At 41.9% G+C, this 18,395-nt stretch overlaps 1 protein-coding gene across 1 annotated transcript; it reads left to right on the top strand.

The window, feature by feature from the left end:
• Positions 1-54: 54 nt before the first annotated feature.
• LOC128300436 (nascent polypeptide-associated complex subunit alpha, muscle-specific form-like) lies at positions 55-17,532 on the top strand. The gene is made up of 3 exons (XM_053036491.1): positions 55-3,278; positions 13,921-14,881; positions 16,909-17,532. Exons 1-3 carry the CDS (start codon positions 55-57, stop codon positions 17,530-17,532), a joined length of 4,809 nt encoding a protein of 1,602 aa, XP_052892451.1.
• The last annotated feature ends 863 nt before the right edge of the window (positions 17,533-18,395 follow it).

Below are 18,395 nucleotides of genomic sequence, written 5' to 3' on the forward strand. Positions count from 1 at the left end.
AGTCAGCAGTTCGATCAGCTTCAATTCTGGTGCCGGGCGCAAGCATCTCTACCGATGAAGCAGCTTTTCCTGGCAGCGATTGCTGTCACTTTGCACCTGGTGCGAGCGCAGGACCCATGCGTCCCAGGCGTAACCTGTGCAACGTTCAACTGCACCACAGACAGTCGGTGCCCGGCGGTGAATCCACCCGAGGGACCGAAGCTGCTGCCACATACCAACTGTGCCAAGTTTTACAAGTGTGCTAATGGTCAAGCGTGCGAGTACGACTGCCCGGCCAATTTGCACTTCAACCCCGTGGAGCTTGTTTGCGATTGGCCAGAGCGAGCGTGCTGTGTTCTACCGTGTTTGCCACAAGATCCGTGTATACCCGGCGTGACCTGCCCACCATCCGAACCGCCGATCATACCAACGCCACCTCCACCGACACCTCCCACACCAGCACCGCCGACACCTCCCACCCTACCGCCACCGAGCATTCCCACCGCTCCCACACCAGCGCCACCAACGATTCCGACCGCTCCCACGCCGCCACCACCAACCCCCGGAAACTGCGTCCCGGACGCACGCTGCAATCCAAACGAGGATCCAAACAATCCGACCACTCTGCCGCACGAATCCAACTGCGGACAGTTCTACAAGTGTGACCTCGGCAATCGGTGCCTACTGTCTTGCCCGATCGGGCAACACTTTTGGCCACTCAGAGGGGTGTGTGAACGGCCAGAAGTCGCTTGTTGCGACCAAACGTTGTGCAAACCCAGTCAGTGTGTTGATGATGTACGCTGCCCAATCTATGAAGATCCCTTCTTCCCGAGCGTCTTTCCACACGAAACCGATTGCTCTATGTTCTACAAGTGTGATCTAGGCAGAAGATGTCCGGTACCGTGCGGAACAGGAACGCATTTTAGCAAAGAAACGGGACGGTGCGAAGCACCTGATCAAGCGTGCTGCGATGATAGAATACCTTGTCGAGGACCGACCGTTAGTGTCTGTGCCGTTGATCCCCGGTGTCCAGTGTTCGACAATCCGTTTGATCCAACTGTGCTAAGGCATCCGACCGATTGTTCGCTATTTTACAAATGCGACAATGGCCAAGCCTGCCAGCTAACGTGTCCACCAGGGCAGCACTTTAGACAAGACACGCCAACAACAGGTAGCTGCGATTGGCCGGATAGGGCATGCTGTAATCCGACGTTTTGTACGGCGACAACTACGGCATGTCGACCAGACAGCCGCTGTCCGCTGTATGATGATCCAAACAATCCATTGCTTCTCAGACATACCACCTCCTGCGACAGATTCTACAAATGTGCAGCTGGGCAAGCCTGTGATCTGCCATGTCTGCACGGACATTTCAGTGAAGCGCTGCAGCGCTGTGAACGTCCCGAAATTGCCTGCTGTGATCCTTCAGTGCCATGCGAGAATCCCCCAGCAACTCCCGCGCCACCTCCAGTGCCAACTCCCGGCCCACCTCCAGTACCAACTCCCGGTCCACCGCCAGTACCAACTCCCGCTCCACCTCCAGTACCAACTCCCGGTCCACCGCCAGTACCAACTCCCGGTCCTCCACCAGGTCCAACACCTGGTGATCCTTGCATTCCAGGTGTTACTTGTCCTCCAAGTGATGCCGGTAATTGTGTCATTTACGCTGCATGCCCGCCGTGGAATGGTCCAACACCGACATTGCTTCCCCATCCCACATACTGCGGAATGTTCTACAAGTGTGACAATGGAAGAGCATGCGAGCATAACTGTCCAGCTGGTTTACATTTCAACAAAGAGTTGAGTGTGTGCGATTGGCCAAACAGCGCCTGCTGTGATCCAACCATACCATGCAATCCTCCGTGTATTCCGGGAGTTACTTGTCCTCCAGTAGGACCACCAACTCTTCCACCACCAACTCTTCCGCCACCGACTCTTCCTCCACCGACTCTACCACCACCGACTCTACCACCACCAACTCTACCCCCTCCTACCCTGCCACCACCTACTCTTCCACCACCCACCCTACCACCACCCACTCTTCCACCGCCAACCCTACCTCCTCCACCAGTAACTACCGATCCTTCTGATCCCTGCATTCCAGGAGTTACTTGTCCTCCAAGTGATGCCGGTAACTGTGTCATCTATGCTGGATGCCCGGCAAGAGATGGTCCAACGCCGACACTTCTACCTCATCCCACATACTGCTCGAAGTTCTACAAGTGCAACAATGGATTCGCTTGTGAACACGACTGTCCTGCAGGTTTACATTTCAATGAACAGTTGAATGTCTGCGATTGGCCAAGCAACGCCTGCTGTGATCCAACCATACCATGCAATCCTCCGTGTATTCCGGGAGTCACTTGTCCTCCAGTAGGACCACCAACTCTTCCACCACCGACTCTTCCTCCACCAACTCTTCCTCCACCGACTCTTCCTCCACCGACTCTTCCACCACCGACTCTACCACCACCAACTCTACCCCCACCTACCCTGCCACCACCTACTCTACCACCACCTACCCTACCACCACCCACTCTTCCACCGCCAACCCTACCTCCTCCACCTGTAACTACCGATCCTTCTGATCCCTGCATTCCAGGAGTCACTTGCCCTCCAAGTGATGCCGGTAATTGTTTTGCTGATGATCGGTGTCCGCCAAGAAATGGAGTCACACCCAAATTACTGCCACATTCTGCCTGTGAAATGTTCTACAAGTGCAACAATGGATATGCTTGTGAGCACAACTGTCCTCCGGGTTTACATTTCAACGAAGATTTGAGTGTGTGCGATTGGCCAAGCAACGCCTGCTGTGATCCAACCATACCATGCAATCCTCCGTGTATTCCGGGAGTTACTTGTCCGCCAGTAGGACCAACACCGGCCCCACCGACTCTTCCTCCACCTACCCTACCGCCACCTACCCTACCGCCACCTACCCTACCACCTCCAACTGTTCCACCGCCAACCGTACCTCCACCAACTCTTCCACCGCCCGTAACTCCCACGATCGGTCCTTCGGATCCCTGCATTCCAGGTGTAACCTGTGCCCCGGACAACTGTCACAACGATATGCGCTGTCCAGCACTGGACGGTTTGAAGCCTACGCTCTTTGCGCACGCGGAATGTCACAAGTTCTATAAATGTTCCAACCGCAAGGCCTGCGAGCATTCCTGCCCACCGGGGTTGCATTTCAACGCGAAGCTGTTTGTGTGCGACTGGCCAGGAAGTGCATGTTGTGATCCGACGATTCTATGCGATCCGCCCTGCATTCCAGGCATCACATGCAGCATTCGATCGTCACGAATCTAATGGAACCAGATTATAACCACCACGAGATTGACAACCGCAACAACGTACACGGATTTGGATGTAGGTTAAGACTTAGCGTTTACCTGTAGGAATAAGTGTTTATACCTACAATTTATGAATAATTGATTTCTAATTGCTTTACGCCGTCAACCGCCAACCCCATTCTTAGACCTGCGTGAGGAACCGCAGTTGGCGGCCACAGACTAGAAATCTTTTATTTATAAAGCGTATTTATTCACCCTTTATTAGTTGTACCATGTAATGGAAAGTTTCCTTTTTTTGTCTCGAATGATCAATGGAACAATCCAGCACACAAATGCTTCTGCAACACAAATCATTATGGTCCTCCGTAAGGATATGATGATGCATCAGCAGCATTGCACCAAACTAACCAACCCTTACCATGATTATAAGCGAATACTAACCCACATATGTAATTGAATCAAATATATACACATACACATATATGCATGCAAAGTTTAATCGGCTGTCTTACTTGCTTACTTACTTCCTTACTTACTCACTTACTTACTTACTTACCTACTTACTTACTTACTTACTTACTTACTTACTTACTTACTTACTTACTTACTTACTTACTTACTTACTTACTTACTTACTTACTTACTTACTTACTTACTTACTTACTTACTTACTTGCTTACTTACTTACTTACTTACTTACTTACTTACTTACTTACTTACTTACTTACTTACTTACTTACTTACTTACTTACTTACTTACTTACTTACTTACTTACTTACTTACTTACTTACTTACTTACTTACTTACTTACTTACTTACTTACTTACTTACTTACTTACTTACTTACTTACTTACTTACTTACTTACTTACTTACTTACTTACTTACTTACTTACTTACTTACTTACTTACTTACTTACTTACTTACTTACTTACTTACTTACTTACTTACTTACTTACTTACTTACTTACTTACTTACTTACTTACTTACTTACTTACTTACTTACTTACTTACTTACTTACTGTAATATAACTGCTTGTCCCATAGATACAACACGGTCATACGTGATCACCACGGGACAACACACCATGTATAGGTCTACATTTCTTTCAGTACGGATTGGGACAGAGTCCCCAATAAAACACTAGACTTCTTTAGTTGAGCATAACGATCAACTACGACAGTGACAGCGTGTGCACGTAGCAGCGAGTGCCTCCGAGTGACTGCCTAGTCAATTGTCAATCTTTATTTTATAACATAATTACGGGTAAACATCGTGAGTACAAATTTGATGGAATTTTCCATTAACCTAGATATCGAACTAGTTGAAATTTGATGCTTTTGTTTGTCTGAATTTTGATTGGTTGGTTTAATTGTTTTCTTGAGTTCTAGTTCTTATTTATTGGGCGGCTTAGTTCTGTTTCATATAAGCTATGTATGGACAGGTCGTTTCCTGTTGTTAACTTGAACCAAGTCAAGCAATAGGGTCTATTGCTATATTGCAAAGGTTGCAACTCTGGCGTGAAGCGCACCTGTACTGTCTTGCAATGAGGTCGCGATGGGTTTTTTTTTGACGCTGCGTATTGATCGGGTATGGATTGAGTTTGCGTAAGCTCTTTGCGCGGTCGACGCTTCTATGGTGAATGTTTTTTATGTTTTGCCTATTGGGTTTGTACCTGCAACTTGTGTGCGATTAATGTTTGATTTAATTGCGCCTGAGGTTTATGCTATTTGCGTTACTTGTTTATTGCAGTTCTGGTTCTAATATCTTGATAGAGGAGCATGGGGTGAATTTCAACATAAGACATGGGGTGAATGTTTTTAAGACTGTATAGCAGATATGCTACACCTCCCCCCTTTTAGTAGAATAACGTAAGGAATGATAATGATTGAAGTTATTCTCCTGTATATTTAATTAACCTGTTTTTATGTACTGTTGTTTCCTTTTGTGTGGTACAATTTCTAATGGTGCAATTAGTATTCTCAATTTCTGTTACTATGAATGGTCCTATGTATAATGGATCTAATTTTTTTCTGTTTTCATTTGATAAATATACTTTATCACCTATCTTAATGTGTATGGGGTTTAATTTTTCATTGAATGCAACTTTTCTTTTTTCTTTTGCAGCTATAAGATTTTTTCTGGCTATTTCGTGTGATTTTTGAAGCTTGAATTTCATTTCATTATAGTATTGTTCAATATTATAAATTGGATCTACTTTTTGTTTGAATATTTCTTGGGGTAAATAAGCTGTTCTGCCAAAAACTAATTCAACTGGGGTATAGTTGGTGTCTGTATGGGTTGTGGTGTTGTAAACGAATTCATAAAATTTTGTCCAATTATCCCAGTCATCGTGGTGCTCGTTGGAAAATGATCTTAAGTATTCGTTGAGACATCTATGATTTCTTTCCAAAGATCCTATTGTTTGTGGATGGTATGCTGTAGCAAAAGTTTGTTTTAATTCTAAAATTTCAGCGATTTTGCTAAGAATTTCGTTATTGTATTCTAATCCTTGATCTGATTTCATTTCTAAAATGTTTCCGAAAGTAAGAATAAAATTTTCGACTAAAGCCCTTGCTATTGTATTTGCTTCCTTGTTGATAATCGGAATTATTACTACATATTTAGTGAGTTCGCATTGAATTGTTACTGCGTAACGATTATTATTGTCGGTTTTGGGTAATGGTCCTACTGTGTCTATTGAAATTACGCTAAATGGTTTCGAGGGAGTTGTCGTCACAACTGTTTCCTCTTTCGTATGCCTATTTGTCTTATTAACTATGCATGCTTGACAATTTCTCACAAACTTTTTTATATCTTCTTTCATATTTTTCCATCTGTATTTTTCTCTTAATTTCAAATATAGTCTGTATTGGCCTATATGTCCTCCCGAAGGGGTCATATGATAATCGTTGATTATTCTCAGCCTTTCTTCCCTTTCTGTTATCCATCTAGTTGGAATATACAGAATGATGTTACAACCTGAAATGGATTTGTTGGCAATTTCCTTCACGGTTTCATGGGAATAATATTTGAATAAGGTGTCTTCATTAGACATAGCTATTTTGTTTCTTTTATATCGTTTCGCAATTTTACACATTTTTAGAAGAGCAAACTCTAATGTTTGACTTCCATTTCCATGTGAATTTTCTTTTATGGGGATTATTATCGACCCTAGCGCTTTATTCTCTTTGTGATTATATATTTCGAGCTCTATTCCTTTCGTTGTCTTTGTCGACTTTAATTTCAATAGTTTGGATACCTCTGTGGGTTTATCTGTTTGCCACATCGCTGGTTGATCAATCCGCGATTGGTTATCTTCCTTTTTATGACACTCCTTTTTCATTTTGATTCGTTTCTGGTTTGTCATTGCTCTGGTTGTTACCATTAATATTGTACTTTTTATTGGTACGGTTTGAGCAGTTTCTTTGTTTTTGGGGATTGATGCTTTCAATTCCTCAGAATTAAATACTATTCTTGAGAGTGCATCTGCTGCAACATTAGCTTTTCCCGCTAAAAATTCTATTTCAAAATCAAATTCTTCTAAATCTAATCTCATTCTAGTTAACTTAGAAGTAGGGTTTTTCATACCAAATAAATATACTAGTGGTCTATGGTCTGTTCGTATTTTGAATTTCCGACCATAAACGTAAGGCTTAAAATAATTGATTGCCCAGTGTATAGCAGTAAGCTCTTTTTCGATAATTGGCTTATTTTTTTCTCCTGGTGTGAAACTTTTACTCGCAAACACGATTGGTAAATCGTTTCCATTCGTAATTTGTGATAGTACTGCACCACATGCCATATCCGATGCATCTGTGGTAATTATAAACTGTTTGGTAAAATCTGGGTATTGCAAAATTGTAGGTGAAAGTAGAGTTTGTTTCAATTTATCGAAAGCTTCTTGGCATTCATGGGTCCATTCGAATTTAACATCTTTCTTAATTAATTTATTGATGGGTTTTGCAATCTTAGCAAAATTCTGTACAAATTTACGATAATAATTACAAAATGCGACAAAACGTCTTGCTTCGTCTGCATTGGTCGGAATAGGATAGCTTTTGATTGTATCAAATTTTGCGTCATCCGGATAAATTCCTTTATCTGTTATTTTATGACCTAAGTATGTTACTTCTGTTTTAAAGAATCTACACTTATTCGGATTAAGCTTTAGATTATATTTCCTAAGTCTATCAAAAACCTTAACTAAATTACTGATATGATGCTGTACACTACAGCATATGTAGGAATGTTTTCAATCTTGATGGTTTCTAAAATACTGTTAAGACGGCTATTATCTTTCATTGGCTCGCTACGAGTTGTATTTAGGATGTAAAAATTTCTCAGTGGTTCTATTGTAGGGAAAAAATTATTTTCATTGATGACAACATTTTCGTTAGTTGTATTTATAAATTTTACAAATGGATTAGTTTGGGAAATAATTGTATTTCCGCAAAATACACCTGCTTGGATTTGTTGAGAGAAAATTATTGAATCTTCTGTCAATGTTGGTAAATAAATCCTGCGTACTACCTCACTTCGCATTGGTAGCATAAAATTTCTTTCTCTATTGTCTTCGATTGGGTGTGAGATTGTTTCTCCTTCATGCATAAAATTTAATAACCAGTGTTCATAATCAATGTTACATCTGTGTTTTGTAAAAAAGTCTCTTCCTAGAATTCCGTCTGCATTTAATTCAATATCTTTCGTTATCAAATGGAATTTATGTTCTAATGAGTTATTTTCAAAATGTATTTTAGTCATGGTTGTGCCTAGAGTGCTGATTGTTTTGTTTGAGATTCCGGTCAGATTTATTCTTTCGTCCGTATATGCTTGTTGTTTAGGTTTGACTTTATCAACTTTAAATAGTGATACGTCAGCTCCTGTGTCCACAATGAGAGTTGAATACTCATCATTAGCCATATCAAGTTTTATTTTGACATAGTTACATGCAGATAAATTTACTGCAAGGATTGGCAATCTGTTGTGGACTGTGTTCGGTCTTCTAAAAAATTGTTACCTCTGTTGCTAAGGTAAGTTTCTCTGCCTTGGGCCATATTGGAATTCAATCTAGAATTCTGTCTCCAAAAATTTTCGGCCTCTTGTTCGTCTTGAGCAATGTAGACTCGTCTAGCATTGGTGTTATTTCCATTGTAATGGGTTATAGCTAGCCTGTCTCTTGGGTTGTTATATCCCATGTTTCGAGGATTGGAACTATATGCTCCATTCCCGTACCTGTTCTGTTGTTGATTTTGCGAAAAATTGCGTCTGTAATTGTCGCTGTTTCGCATTCTATTGTTAGGGTTTCGGGATCTTTGGTAATTGTTTTGTGGATATCTGTTATTGTAGTTGTTATTACTACTAAATCGCGGTTGGTAGCTGTTTTGAGAGTGGTAACGGGGTGTGTATCTATTTTGCCTATTGTATAGCACTTGAGCGTGCGTGGTTGCGCTTTCATTTTCTAGCAGTTTTTGTACTGCTTCTGATATTGAGGTAAAGGGTCTGGCTTTCAGCAATGTTTTTGTTTCCTGGTTTGTAGTTTTTTCTATGAGGGTATCTACTCCTACTTTGATTACCATTTCGTTTGCTATTTTGCTTGGTATTTCTTGCTGTAAGTAGACTTCTTTTAGTTTCATTGTGAGGAGTTCTATCTCGTCACACATTGCTTTCGGTTCCCTTTTCTTAACCGCTTTAAGTTCTGCTATGATTTTGTGAGGATCTGTTTTTTCCTCGCATCTGCTTTTGACATCTTCTATTAGTTCCTTAAATGTTACTATACTTTGTGGTAAACCAATTCTTGCTTTACCTGCTAATCTTGTTTTTAGGAATCTTACTAGCATTGCTTCTTGTTCAACTGGTATAGAATCTTTCACTAGATGTGCTGAATCAATAAAAGTGTTTAATTTATCAGCCTCTCCATTGTATACCTGAACCAGTGCTGTAGCTGTTTTCATATCGAGGGTAGCCATTTTTGCTTTTTTATTCCAAGTTACTAGTTTTAAAATTATTAATGCAATTGTTTTAAACGATATTAATTTTGTTCCTTCTAGTTTTTGTAATATAATTGCTCTGATATTAGCAACAATTTCTCTTGCTACTTTTAGTGCAAATTTTTGTTTATCTTCTTCCAAGTCGTCTACTAATGTTATAATGTTGTTATATACTAATTTTACTTCGTGCAATCTATTGGTTAATGTTGAATGCCTGTAACGTCGATTAGGTGCTTTTTTAAAGTTGCTTAAAATGTTTTTCAACCTGTGTATATAATTGTCAATAATGTCCATTTGCACTCGTTACTAAATCGTTTAATTTTTTGTCCTTTTTGATTATTTCGTATTTCATTTTACTATAAAAAATCGTTTATTTTATACTTTACTCAATATAGCGTGTTTGATGGTCCTCGATGTCATCCTCGTCGCTTGTAGCTGTTCCGGATAATCCTCATCCATATGTACATGTATTTCTTCCTCGTTGGAGACTCCTGTCTCTTGGGATCCCGCCGGTCAAGTTTATGATCCGTGGTCTCGCCTTCCACTAGTTTTAGCCTTTTTTTTTTTGATTCACTGTACTATAGGTGTTTTATTCCCATTGTCCATTTACACTCGAGATGCGTTTGCCATTTGTATTGCTCTCATTGTCTGTTTTTTCATTATTGCTTTATATGCTTTCCATAGTGCATATATTAGTTGACACACACACAATATTACGATTAACCACAATTTCCAATCATGGTTCTCATGGGCTTGACTGTGATTTTCTAAAATGTTCATCACTTTTACTTGGGCGTCCCCACTAAACGAAGGGTTATGGTTGTATTTGTCGAACATTGTGATAAATTGAAGTTCCCCTGTTTTCGACACTCTGACTTCCTTCTGCATTTTACTATGATGTTGTAAACTATTTCACTTCACTTTTCTAGCGGTTTACTGTTTGCACGTTTCTTCTGATATTGGTAATTAATTGTACCAATTCCATTATTAACCTTTGTAGCACAATTTTGTTTTCCTTGTTAATTGATATTACTTCTTGATAATACCTCAATGATGCTTCGCAAGTTTTTCGTGTTTCTTAAGTAGGTTGCCTTTTAGTTAAGAAGAAGGCAAATTGTAGTAACCAGTCTATTGAGTCGCGCACGTTGTTTGGTTCCATTTTTGATATGAATTTTTTCAAAATTTTTTTTTTTTTTTATTTTTCTTTCTCATATATATATATATATATATATATATATATATATTTTTTTTTTTTTCGAGGTGGAGAATTTCCGAAGTGGACGGCAATTTTCTTTCCTTTGTAGTGAATTTTTAAAACATTATTCTCCCTTTTTTTACATTTTGTTTATTATTTTCGCATTAATGCGATATTCGAACTCAGGTCTATTAGCCTTGCGTATGTTACTTTTTTCGTTTCTTTGTGCTCCTCGAAACTTTTCATGATTTTTCCATATTCTCTCCAATATGAGAGATACAATCCTAGGTCCGTTTTGTCGGTGTTGCGGAGAATCTTAACTATTTCTTCAGCAAGTTCTTCTAATTCGTCGTATGTTGGCCCGAACCTTGCACGACGGTAGCACTGATAATTGTCCTCTTCCTGATCCAGTTGATCTTGCTGGCTGATCTTCATTGCGGATAATTATTTTTTTTCACTTTCACTGTCACTTTTCTGTCTGTTTTGTTAAAATCACTGCTGAACAAAACCCTTTTGAAGTCACTGTCTATTTTTTTCACTTGCTCTGTATTTTTTTTTTTTTTTTTTTGCACTTCTTTGTTCTTCCTTCACATGTTATATATATTTCATTGTTTTTATTATCACTTTTTGGTCACTATTTATTCCTCCAATTCTCCTCGGAAAATTCTGTTTTCTTTCATGAATTGTTCTTCAGCCCTTAGGAAAAGTAAAAATTCCATAAGGGTTTCGCATGCATCATCCATTTCTTCCTCATTGCCACTTTCACATACCTTTTTAGCACTTTCCACTAATTCTGCAATTTCCTCCTCGTAGATGGTTTTGACGGTTTCGTCGGGAAATTCCACGAGAGATTTAATGAAATTTTCTAATAAGTCCTTGGACATATTCCTCTGCCAGGCTAAAAACTCTCCCAAATCAAGGTCGTCATCACTATCCATCTTTCACATTTCACTGACTAACTATCGGGCACTTTGTCTATTATTATTATTATTATTATTTTTTTTTTTTTTTTACTAATGTTTTTATACTGTTACTGCACCACACTTTTTTATAGTTCACCGTTTCAGATTATCGTTCACCGTTCAGATCAATCACTTTTTGTATGTTCGTACGCTTTTTTTTTTTCTTGTTTCCGACGATTGCAGCTTATCGCCACGGTCGCCATGTAATATAACTGCTTCTCCCATAGATACAACACGGTCATACGTGATCACCACGGGACAACACACCATGTATAGGTCTACATTTCTTTCAGTACGGATTGGGACAGAGTCCCCAATAAAACACTAGACTTCTTTAGTTGAGCATAACGATCAACTACGACAGTGACAGCGTGTGCACGTAGCAGCGAGTGCCTCCGAGTGACTGCCTAGTCAATTGTCAATCTTTATTTTATAACATAATTACGGGTAAACATCGTGAGTACAAATTTGATGGAATTTTCCATTAACCTAGATATCGAACTAGTTGAAATTTGATGCTTTTGTTTGTCTGAATTTTGATTGGTTGGTTTAATTGTTTTCTTGAGTTCTAGTTCTTATTTATTGGGCGGCTTAGTTCTGTTTCATATAAGCTATGTATGGACAGGTCGTTTCCTGTTGTTAACTTGAACCAAGTCAAGCAATAGGGTCTATTGCTATATTGCAAAGGTTGCAACTCTGGCGTGAAGCGCACCTGTACTGTCTTGCAATGAGGTCGCGATGGGTTTTTTTTTGACGCTGCGTATTGATCGGGTATGGATTGAGTTTGCGTAAGCTCTTTGCGCGGTCGACGCTTCTATGGTGAATGTTTTTTATGTTTTGCCTATTGGGTTTGTACCTGCAACTTGTGTGCGATTAATGTTTGATTTAATTGCGCCTGAGGTTTATGCTATTTGCGTTACTTGTTTATTGCAGTTCTGGTTCTAATATCTTGATAGAGGAGCATGGGGTGAATTTCAACATAAGACATGGGGTGAATGTTTTTAAGACTGTATAGCAGATATGCTACATTACTTACTTACTTACTTACTTACCTCTTACTTACTTACTTACTTACTTACTTACTTACTTACTTACTTACTTACTTACTTACTTACTTACTTACTTACTTACTTACCTCTTACTTACTTACTTACTTACTTACTTACTTACTTACTTACTTACTTACTTACTTACTTACTTACTTACTTACTTACTTACTTACTTACTTACTTACTTACTTACTTACTTACTTACTTACTTACTTACTTACTTACTTACTTACTTACTTACTTACTTACCGTGGGCCGTACATTCCACGGTGTACACTCTGCTCTTCTGTCTGATTTGTAGTCCACATGTAGTCTGCTAGGTGTCGGATCACTGCAAGATCGCCGCTGTCAAGCTCTATCTTCATTTCTTGTCTCCCTTTTCCTAATCAATCTCTGCAATTTCACTCTCGTTTTATTCTCCCCGTTCGCCCCATTTCAGTAGGTCGTAGTGATCCATTGGTACTTGCTTTACGGCCTTCTAGTTCCTCATCTGACTTTAGTATCTTGTCCCTATGTAAGCACTCCTTTGTTTGCTTAATGTAGTTGCTGTTGTTGAGTTGGTTTTAAAGACTTAATGTTAATGGATACATTTAGTTTAGTGCTAGTAGTTCTAAATAAATAAATGTAAAACAAAATTTATTACTTTATGATATGCACTACTTCTGACGTGTGCCGCATAAAGTACAATCCAGCTTCAAACGATCATCTCGGCTCTAGTGTATTCCAATGTTTCGCACAATGCTTCGCTTATCAGCACTTTCTATGGTCGTTGGCAATAGACATTGCGGCAATGGACAAGGTATTTTGGCTATCTGCTGTAGTAAATCTGATTGCCATTAACGGACATAACCTCACAGGTGCTGGTTCACACATTGTAGTCGCTGTGACGTAACCAGGGGTAGTTCGTATCGCCCGTTGTCCGCCCAAAACGGTCAGACGTGTTGTTGCACGTGTTATCATGTCCGATGTCTCTTCCTACAGGAACTATCTGGTAATGCATCATGGTAGACATACGCCACTATCGGAAGTATTTCTGTTTGTTTGAGGGTCTTCAGAAAAGTAAGTTCTGCCCGGCCAAAGATACGTATCGGAGCAGGGTACTGGGAGCTGGGTGAAGACTACCCTTACGGGGTGACACGTGCTTGGATGTGCAAAGCACAACCTTGGTGAACATCGCCAGAAACGCATCCGACCACATGTAACCACCAGCGGGTTCACTAATTGCAAAAACATTTGGAGGTAGTTGATACCGATACTATCCACAACGCCGGTGCCGCGATCTGATTGCGTCGCATCGTCGATAAGGCCCCGTCGACCAGCGACGAAGAACGGAGCGAAATAAGAATTTGTATATAAAGCATACGGCAACCGTCGGTCCAGCTACAGTTCGCCCTCGGCAGCTCATTTCTTAGGTTTCAGTGTGCCTCAACTGCCCTGCCCTGACAGCGAAAGTCTACCCTCACACCGGCAAAACCCACTCAGTGCGGCCATGTACCTTCCACTCTTCCTAGCTGTCACGCTGGCAGCGGTGCTTACCAGCGGACAGCAACCGTGCGACCCGTCCGTCACCTGTCCCACGTTCAACTGCCACCCTCACCCGAATTGCCCGGCCAAGGATCCACTTCATCCAGTGCTGCTTCCACACACCGATTGCGGCAAATTCTACAAGTGCAACAGTGGCAATGCCTGCGAACAGGAGTGCCCCGTCGGGCTGCACTACAATTCACGCGAACAGTCGTGCGATTGGCCGAACAGAGCGTGCTGCGATCCAAACGTCGAGTGCGGTTTGCCAGAAGCGCCACCGACCAACTGCGTGCCCAACCCGAACTGTCCTGCCTCGTCGCAAGATACAGTGCTGCTACCGCACAACAACTGTGCCATGTTCTACAAATGTTCCGGACCATTCGCCTGCCCAATGAACTGTCCGCCACTGCTGCACTTCAACCCGAAGCAGAACGCTTGCGATTGGCCCGAGCGTGCATGTTGCGATCCGACCATACCCTGCGACCCATGCATTCCAGGCGTAACCTGCCCGCCAACGGGACCTACACCTGCCCCAGTTCCCACACCCGCTCCACCTCCACTACCAACTCCCGCTCCTCCTCCACTACCAACTCCCGCTCCACCTCCAGTACCAACTCCAGGACCTGGCCCCATTCCAACACTGCCGGATACGCCATGCGATCCTTCGGTCACCTGTCCGCTTAACTGCGTCGAGGATATGCGTTGCCCACCGCGCGACGGTGCCAAGCCGATACTGCTACCGAGCACGAACTGCGCCAAGTTCTACAAGTGTCAATCCGGCCGAGCGTGCGAGTTTGACTGTCCCGGGGGGCTGCATTTCAACGCCAAGGAAATGGTGTGCGATTGGCCGCACCAGGCTTGCTGTGATCCAACCGTCGAGTGCGTACCAGGCTGCATTCCCGGCGTCACCTGCCCGTAAGAAGCGGACGAGAATACTGCTTGTATGAGCATGAGTTACACTATACACATACGTACATACATACATACATATAAAACACAAGATAGAGTGCATTGTGATTCCCTGTGAGGCGTATCAATAAAATAGAGCAAATGTGAATGAAAGCGTGTTTGACGATGTCATCAGCGTTAGCCAACGTTCTAGCGATTACGCTAAGGTACCCGTCATGAACTGCAAAGGGGTTCACTTGAAGGGGCTCGATGGGAATTCTCAAATAAAATTTCAGACTTCAAATTCTCGCCAACTAAACCCTTCTGTAGCCCTAGTCGTATAGTCGTATCGAAGGTTATACTCCAAAAGAGGCGCTGTGGTAAAACTTCAGAAATTGCATTCCAACGTGATCGAAGTATCGGTTGCATAGATTCAGGCGTTTGAAATGTGTGGATGGATGAGATACTGAAATGGATTGAGGATGGTGAAATGAACGGATTCTGAAAGGAACGTTCCGAAGCGGGAAATAAGAGAGTTGTTGAGTGGTTTACAGAAGCGAGAAGTAAAGGGGAGAACAGAGGTAAGAATAGAATCAATTAGTGCGTATGGCGGTATTTAATTTCAGTTACATTCAACAATCGGAAACGGAAAGAATATGGCGTAATCCCTAGACGACTGACCAACCACGAGTGACCAAGACGACCACAAGTAATCCCTAAAAGACTACCAGAAAAAGATAACGCAACATTTCAAGAGGCACACCAAACCTGTCTTCAGGGAGATTTTAGAGAGGCACTGTTCAAACACCAAATTAAATTAAACATGCTTAAATGATCAATTTAATTTACATCGAATGGAAATGCATACAGATTTACTGTTTATATTTTTAAACCCTAATAGTCAAACATACAGAATTGTTTATTTAACAAAAAAACGGTCAATTCAAACCGTGACAGAAAACTCGGTTTGGCGTAGGCACATTTTGTACGCCTGCATGGTATGCAACCACATGCACAACCACGTGGTGGGGTATTTCTAATGCCTTACATTCTAAGCTCTAAGTCTAGTTTCTTTTTCTCCTTCTTAAGTACACGTTCACTCAAGGGTGATTAGGGATTTTACTGATGTGTCCATAGGGTATGGCCAGTAATTGGGTCACTTTGTAGATGAGCGACTACTTGAACTCGACGTACACGGAACTTCGAGATATGTCGAATGTCTGCGGTCCGCCATAATAGTATATCTTAGCTAACGCCTATCTGTGATATCACCTCGTTGCAGATCGATCGGGTACAGCCGCTGTTGACGCGTAGAACATTAATTCAAAATATCGATAAGGTATCCACTTCTCCACCTTCATAGCCAAGCAACGATACGAAACAAACCAGAATTCCACATTCCACCCGTCCATTGCAGATGATGACGTATCCGAACATTGGTTTTCTTATCGTTCTGTCACCTTCGTGCCATAGTGGGAAGCGATTTTTAACTTGTTAGTTCTTTTGTAATCACTTTCCAGATCATTTTCTCCCACGGCTGTTCAGGCGGTTGCTATGTATGTTGCCACTACCGATCCAACTGCAAATGTCTATGATCGGGCACGGGCAGGTTGTAATGGTTTAGTAGCGATAAAGCCATAACGTGTAGAACACAACAGCGAACGCGTGTAACTGGAAATGATGGAATATGTCTCGAAATAAACGCACCAAACACTGCACATCACTCTTCCCAAATCGGCAATCTTCTGATAAAAATATGTGCATTATTTGTCACCCTGGTGCAGAGCGCGATATCTGATTGATTGTATGATCCGAAAGTGTTTTATCCTTCGAGATTGGTTGCGTTTCAATATAAAAACTTATGCACAAGGTTTTGGAGCAACAGTTTGTTCAAGGATTGCCGTCTAGAACGACCTCCGGCCAACGGTGACTCCATCCTTTGAAGGAGTAGTGAATACTACTGAACTACCATTCTGAGTGCGCTGTCTGTTTTGTGATTAGCAGAAGTTTTAAGATCTAAAGATGGTCATGGGCACACTGCTGTTGTTTGGCATTTTTGGAATGGCGTACGGTATGGATACGATCACGTGGAGCATGGCTGGGGACTGCACGGTCGATGCAAGGTGCCCCTCGATCGATAATTCGTTGCATCCAGTCTTTCTTGCCCAAGCTACTAACTGCAACAAGTTCTACCAGTGCTCCTATGGCAAGGCCTGTGAGCTGACGTGTCCCATCGGGTTACACTGGTCCGTGCAGTTCAATCGTTGCGAGTGGCCAAATGTGGCATGCTGTGATCCATCGGTAGCGTGTCTTCCTTCCAACCCGTCGGCACCCAGCAACCCGGTACCGATCCCAACCCCCACGACAATGGCACCGACAGTGGTAACACCCGGAAACAACGCACCCAACCCTACGCAGTGTGTTGCCGATGCGCGATGCCCCTTAGATGACAATCCAAACAAGCCCACGCTACTGCCGCACGAAACTAACTGCGGCTTATTTTACGCATGCTCGTACGGCAGACGGTGTCCATTGCAATGCAACGCAGGCGAGCACTTTAGCGTACAACTGCAGCGTTGTGATTGGGCACAGTATGCCTGCTGTGATTCAACCATACCGTGTCAGCAGCTACCGATGCTGCGATGAAATGAAATACCTCAAGTTGCGTACTGCGATCCAACGGTGATGTCCATTCTTGGAGTTCCTTAGTGCTTAGAAATAATTTTACCAGAAATTGAAGCCGCATATCTCTGTTCTATCGTACACGAATGCAGCATCGAGCTGGAAGGCATAATAAAAGTTTGATATAGCTTTAGAGATTGCTAAACCTGATCTTTGATCATTTTTAATTTGTTTCATTAATTGATTTGCATAATTCAAAGTCGACACACAGTTTCATGATCAACATTACCCATACCTGCTGATAGTTCGTAGAACGAGTAGAAGAACGACGTCCCGGTATATCAGATCGACGTAACGATCTATCAGATCATGTCGTATTAAGGCGGAATGGTTCGGAATGGATTTAGTACCGGTCCTGTTGGGTGAAAGACTGGCCTCGGTATCAACAACACCACTCTTGCCTCGTTCTCCTGTCATTGTTTTCTATTTCCTGCTGCCTAAAGGTATGCAATGCATGTAACGCTAAAGATTGCATACTTTTAGGCTCCCCGTACCAAATTAAAAGGCTTAAGAAGGAAAAAAGCCTGATATCTTTTGTGCAGTGATTTTCTTTTCCGCGCTACAATTCATATGAATAATTCTGCGCAATACAATTGATATGAAGAGAATTAACAGTAAATTCTGCGTGCACAGGAACGGTCCGGATGTTGTGTTAGACACTAAATATTCACCGAGATTCTTGTTTTCATACTTCTCTTATTTATTACGTTAAAATTTCTACTTATATTTATCCAAAAAACACTATGGTAGTGCCTTTCAGAAGCTATCCCACTGGATTCCGTTGGCTGACCTTTTCGTTTGCGATACACTGACCACCGACGGCATAT

This window comes from Anopheles moucheti, chromosome 2, assembly GCF_943734755.1.
Source record: "Anopheles moucheti chromosome 2, idAnoMoucSN_F20_07, whole genome shotgun sequence".
In the NCBI taxonomy this organism is placed as follows: Eukaryota; Metazoa; Arthropoda; class Insecta; order Diptera; family Culicidae; genus Anopheles; species Anopheles moucheti.